The sequence below is a fragment of the Mycteria americana genome, chromosome 6 (genome assembly GCF_035582795.1).
Source record: "Mycteria americana isolate JAX WOST 10 ecotype Jacksonville Zoo and Gardens chromosome 6, USCA_MyAme_1.0, whole genome shotgun sequence".
NCBI classification, from domain to species: Eukaryota; Metazoa; Chordata; class Aves; order Ciconiiformes; family Ciconiidae; genus Mycteria; species Mycteria americana.
The window spans coordinates 31,452,095-31,458,108 of NC_134370.1; the positions used below are offsets into that span (position 1 = coordinate 31,452,095).

Here is a 6,014-nt window from a genome sequence, read left to right on the forward strand (position 1 = left end):
CATTATTGCCAAAGAGTGAAGCAGCATGAAGTATGGGTGCAACATTAAAAAGAAAAAAAAAAGATCATTTACCATTTCTCAAAAAAAAAAAAAAGGTTATGACAACCATTTTTAAAGAGCAGTTTTGCTTTTTGAACTTGAACTCAGCTTTTACAGAAATGGACGGGCACACTTTCGTGTGCAGTCCCCATCCCTCGTCACACCTGTATCACGCATGAAGTTTTGACAGAGAATTACAACAGATGCAGCCTCCCCAGCAGGCTGTGCCTGGTGGCTGTTCCTGCTAACGCCAAAAGCCCTATTGGATGAAGGTGATAAGGCTTGTCCAGCCAGTACTGCCAGCCAGACCTGCCCAGCGGAACCCGAAGCAGGACCAGGGACACCAAGCCCTGCCAGGCCTCTCCCCGCCCCGGTGCCACCACATGGCGCCAGCAGCCATGGGATTTGCCAGCCCCTGCCAGGACTCCCTCTTTCCTCTGCTCTCCAAAGCTCTTGGGCGTGTCTCTGTGTGCCTCTGCCTGCGCCCGTGTGTCTGTCTGCCTTGGGACCAAAGGTTTTAGTGCCCAACAGGAAGGGCAGGAAGCTCAACTACCACTGACGTACAGGAATACGTTAATGGCTAAGGCAAGACAGCCAACGTTTTCTCAATAATTCCACTCATGGCAATAATTTATTGGTTTCTCTTTGACAGCCCCACCATTCTGTGCACAAAAATGCTTTTGAAATTTAGTTGTTGAAAATGGACTTTACCTTCTATCTCCTCCCTTTTCCTCCACCACACTTCTAAAGATCATGACATACTTGTCAAACTAGGTGAGTCTCTCCTATTTGGCAGGATCAGATTAGCAGATCCTTTAATCAGAAATTAAAATTGGAAAAGAAATGCATACTTAGTTTAGCACTAAGTGCTAAAAAATATTGGCATATCCTTAAGAGGACAAGCTCTCTATTGCAGACATCAAGTACTCTGGCTATTACGAAAATTAGTATTTTGCAGACATGAGGAACTCTAACTCTCTGACTCATGTTTGGACTCCTCATAGCAAAAAGTTTTTCTTCTGTGGAAGAAAGACGCCTGAAGGATGCACGATTAACTTAAGTCCATTCCTGACAGCAGAGTGCATCACAGCAGTTGTTGCTTCTCTCTCTCTCTCTCTGTAAAATCACCCTGATACAGCATCAAAAACGATTGTCACTCCAAAGAGCAAGGACTATCAATTCAGTAGGTAGCAGGACAAGCAAGCGCAGATTGTACACAAATAATTTTTTCTGTTTAACTACTCAGATATTTATTTTGATGTTTGGAGAGAAACCTTTCTCATTTTCCCAAAATTCCCAAGGTAGGTAGGTCTTTCTTTTTAAACTAAAGGGAGTGTTAAAAGTGTGACCAACTGGTCATACTAAACCCCACTTTCCTCTCATGTTCAACTTGAAGTGATACCATCATCAGACATGTAGGTTTATATGCTCATATGTGTGTGATATATTTCCTGTTGTTTCTGAAGTCTTGAAGATCCTAAATGTAATTTCCCTTCCTGGGCCATGGGCTTTTTTTGGACTCAAGAATAAATTCCTCTCTATGGCAAAACAGTCACCATGAGCTGCTTTTTCCTTCATCCTCCAGAACATTTTCCTTCCTACAGCCTCTAGAACAAAGAAAGTGTAAGAAGTTCTGGTGCAGTCAACTCTGTTCTTTATACAGACCTAAAATCTTCTCCACCTCCTTGACATTAACAGTGGCTTTCCAAAACCGCATGTTCTGTACTGGAGGACAAATGAAGTACATCACCTCCTCCGCATTCCTCCTCTCAAACCAAATAAGTGTCACATCTTCTGGGCTTTGGGATAAAAGTACAAAATTTTAAAAGTTGTCTCATCTCACCCTGAAGTCCCTTCCCAAATATAATTATGAGTTTCTAAGCCAAACACCAGGGAGACTTTTTTTTACTTTAATTTACTGTGGGTCCATCAACTTCAACCACATTTGAAGGTACATTTTCTCCCCATTAGTTCTGTCTAGTCGAAGAAGCTCACGTAGCGATGACGCATCTCTTGCAGATAAGGGTATCCGCTGATTTGATTTACTAAGAAGGCTAAATTTATTATGCAACATTTTACAAGTATAATTCTGCTTTCCCTTGATGGTAATAAATTCGATATCAGCTCCCCTGAGCCAAGAGAGCCAGTCCCTTTATTATCCAGACATGACCTCCAGAGCCAGATTCCATTTTAGAGACGGGAAATGGCCATATCTCTGATTAAAAGGGAAACTTTAATCAAATAAAGTGCCTCATCAAGCAAGAGCCAAGATTCCAATACTCCTGACTGCAGCACAGCAATGATCCAAAGTCATATCTGCCCCCAACCCATTACCGCTTACTGCAAACGTGATATCCATCCCAAACAGGAGGTGCATCCTTCCGCAGTTTCCTTATCATCCTGGCAGCTGCTCCTCCAGTGCCCACACAGAAACACGTTCTCAGGCTGCTACCCCAGGGTCTGTTTGAGGAACCAGAGGAGGATGGACTTTGTGGTGTTTGGGGTTTCTTTCCCAACTAAATCAGTCTCGCAGGTGACAAGTAGCCTGAACCATGCAGCCAAGTGCAGCAGCCATGGCCTTCAGCTCAGTACCCTTGCAATAACACTCTTCTATTCTCTCAGACACTTTCCTTCTACACTCTGAAATAATCTTTTGAAGCACTTTGGATAATAGCTTATGTAGAGTCCCAGGTCAAGAGCTTTGTCCCTATTGTCAGTGGTGTATTTCTGCAGTTTTATGGCAGGGTAGTAAAGGAGTAACAAATAATAGTAAAAATGACCATACGGATGTCTAGGGGTACTGTTATTTGAAGTGTGCTTTAAGACTCCACTTCTGCCTAAGCACAGTCGGATCTGTATGCCACTCCATGCAGGGATCCATCTTAAAGTCTTTCCGGCCATCTAGACAGTTTTCTTGCAACAGAGCAAGATACAGCAACTGACAGATAAATCATCTCCCTTTCAGCCACGGAAGCCCAGCTACGCAAGCAAATGAAGGCGCCCAAACTCCACATCTACTCAGGAACCACTCGGCTGAGAGATCCAGTTATTTCGTACAGCCTTCTGCAGAGATCCTCCTTGGATCAGCCCACGTGTCATTTCTGCTACAGGAGTGATGATATGTACCCTCTGCTTTATGCCAGGAGTATCTTCTTAATACCAAAGCCTCTGCACCGAGTGAGGCTGCTTGCTCCGCAGGGCTTCCAGCTGCAGCACTGGCCAGGCAACATGCGGGAAGTATGTAATACCACCGCACTCGAAGGTTATTTCCCTGGTATTTGTCCGAGTGCTACACACTCACACGCACGCACGCAGGCAGGAAGATGGTTACTGTGTTGCTCTCTGCTTTCCAACGCAGCTTCAGCGGCCTCCGAGTTGGGAGCGCTGTCCCGGGGGGGGGGGGGGCACCCCCCCTGAGGAGGGGCAGGGCTCAGCCCGGCCCTGTCTAGCCCGGTTCCCGCTTAGCCCGAGCCTCCCCGGGCGCCCCCGCGCCCTGCCCCGCCGTCGCGGGGGCGCCCCGGGCGGCGGAGCCGCGCCGGGTGTTGGCGGCTTGCCGCGGCGAGCAGCTCTCGGTTAGACGGAGGCAGCCAGTGGGTCCGGGCTGCGCCGCGGGGGCACAGGGCGGCCGGCGAGGGAGCGGCGGTTCCCTGTGGCCCCGGCGCGGGCGCAGCGGGGGCCTTTGCGGCTCGCACCGCACAGGGGCCGAGCCGGTAATCGGCGACCCCCGCAGGCGAGCCGGGCTCCGGACCGGCCCCCCGGGTCAGCGGCGGCGCAGGGCCGCGAGGACACGGGACCACTGCCCGCAGCACCGGCGGGCGCACGTCGGACCCGGCCCGCTGCCCCTGCACCGTCCAGGCCCGGAGGGAAACGACGGAGCGAGGGCTGCGGGAGGCTGCCGGGGGAGCCGGGGCCGCTTCCAGGGCCGCCCGGGGGTCCGCGGACAGCCGCCCCGTCGGGGCGGCGAGAGCTGGCGGCGGGCCCCCGCCTCGGGGGTGGGGCCGCCTCCCCGCCGCCCCCCAGGCACACCCCCGGGGCCGGCAGGGACCAGCGGCACCTCCGCCCCGCAGCCCCCTTACCGGGACCGGGCAGCGCTGTCGCCGCCGGCGCGGTACGGCGGGGCGGGGCGCGGGCGGGCGGCGGGGGGGCGCGGGGCCGGCGCGGTGGCGGGGGCGGGTGGGGTTTCCGTGCGCGGCGCTTATTAGTGTGGTGATGGAGGGCCGGCCCCTCGGAGCCGCCTCGCAGCGGCGGCGCGGGCTGGCGGCGGCCGCCGGGAGGTGAGCGGCGGCGGCTCGGGCGGCGGAGGCGGCGGGGCCGCCCCCGTCGTGCCCCATGCGGGCGGCGGCGGGGCGGCGGCGGCGCTGAGGGCGATGTCGGCGATGTCGGAGGCGGGGGGCGCGGGCCGGGCGCGGGCCGCCGTGGCGCGGCTCTCGGAGGCGGTGGGCGAGCGGCGGCGGCGGCTGGGCACCGCCATGGGGGAGGCGCGGCGGCAGCGGCGGCTGCTGCTGCTGGTGGTGTGCGTGGCGCTGCTGCTGGACAACATGCTCTACATGGTCATCGTGCCCATCATCCCCGACTACATCGCGGCCATGCGCGGCGGGGGGGGCGCCGCCGGCCCGTCCGCGCCCGCGGGGGGCAACGAGAGCGGCGGCGGCGGCGGCGGCGGCAACCGGAGCCTCCTGCCGGCGCGGTACCCGCCGGCGGCGGGGGGCAACGAGGACGTGCAGATCGGGGTGCTGTTCGCCTCCAAGGCCATGCTGCAGCTGCTGGCGAACCCGCTCAGCGGCACCCTCATCGACCGCGTGGGCTACGAGGCGCCGCTGCTGGCCGGGCTGGCCGTCATGTTCCTCTCCACCGCCACCTTCGCCTTCGCGGAGAACTACGCGACGCTGTTCGCGGCGCGCAGCCTGCAGGGGCTGGGCTCGGCCTTCGCCGACACGGCCGGCATCGCCCTCATCGCCGACCGCTACGCCGAGGAGCCGGCGCGGAGCCGCGCCCTGGGCACGGCGCTGGCCTGCATCTCCTTCGGCAGCCTGGCCGCCCCCCCCTTCGGCGGCGTCCTCTACCAGTTCGCCGGCAAGCAGGTGCCCTTCCTGGTGCTGGCCTGCGTCTGCCTCCTCGACGGGCTGCTGCTGCTGGCCCTGGCGCCGCCCTGCGCCCCCGGGGCGCGGGCCAACATGCCCGTCGGCACCCCCATCCACCGCCTCATGGTCGACCCCTACATCGCCGTGGTGGCGGGGGCCCTGGCCACCTGCAACATCCCCCTGGCCTTCCTGGAGCCCACCATCGCCAACTGGATGGAGGAGTCCATGGGGGCCAGCGAGTGGGAGGTGGGCCTCACCTGGCTGCCCGCCTTCTTCCCCCACGTGCTGGGCGTCTACGTCACCGTCCGGCTGGCCGCCGCGTACCCCCACCTCCAGTGGTTTTACGGGGCCCTGGGTATGGCCATCATCGGCGCCAGCTCCTGCCTGGTGCCAGCCTGCAGGAATTTCGGGCAGGTCGTCGTTCCCCTCTGCGGCATCTGCTTTGGCATCGCCCTGGTGGACACGGCCCTGCTTCCCACCCTGGCCTTCCTGGTGGATGTGCGCCACGTCTCCGTCTACGGCAGCGTCTATGCCATCGCAGACATCTCCTACTCTGTGGCATACGCCCTGGGGCCCATCGTGGCTGGGCAGATTGTGCACACCATGGGCTTTGTACAGCTCAACCTGGGCATGGGGCTCGCCAACGTGCTTTACGCCCCTGTCCTCCTCTTCCTCAAAAACGTCTGCCAAATGAAACCCTCTCACTCAGAGAGGAACATCCTCCTTGAAGAAGGACCCAAGGGACTCTACGACACCATCAAAATGGAGGAGCGCAAAGGCATGGGCAAAAGCCTCCGGCCAGTGGGTGAGACAGAGGAGAACAGCATGGACTCCTACCACAGAGACCTGACAGGGGTGTCCGAGGAGGACTCGTCAGACTATGAGTACAGTTAG

At 57.5% G+C, this 6,014-nt stretch overlaps 1 protein-coding gene across 1 annotated transcript; it reads left to right on the forward strand.

Annotated features, from left to right (window-relative positions):
- The first annotated feature begins 4,415 nt into the window (after window positions 1–4,415).
- On the forward strand, window positions 4,416–6,014 carry SLC18A3 (solute carrier family 18 member A3). The gene has a single exon (XM_075504129.1). It carries the CDS (start codon window positions 4,416–4,418, stop codon window positions 6,012–6,014), a length of 1,599 nt encoding a protein of 532 aa, XP_075360244.1.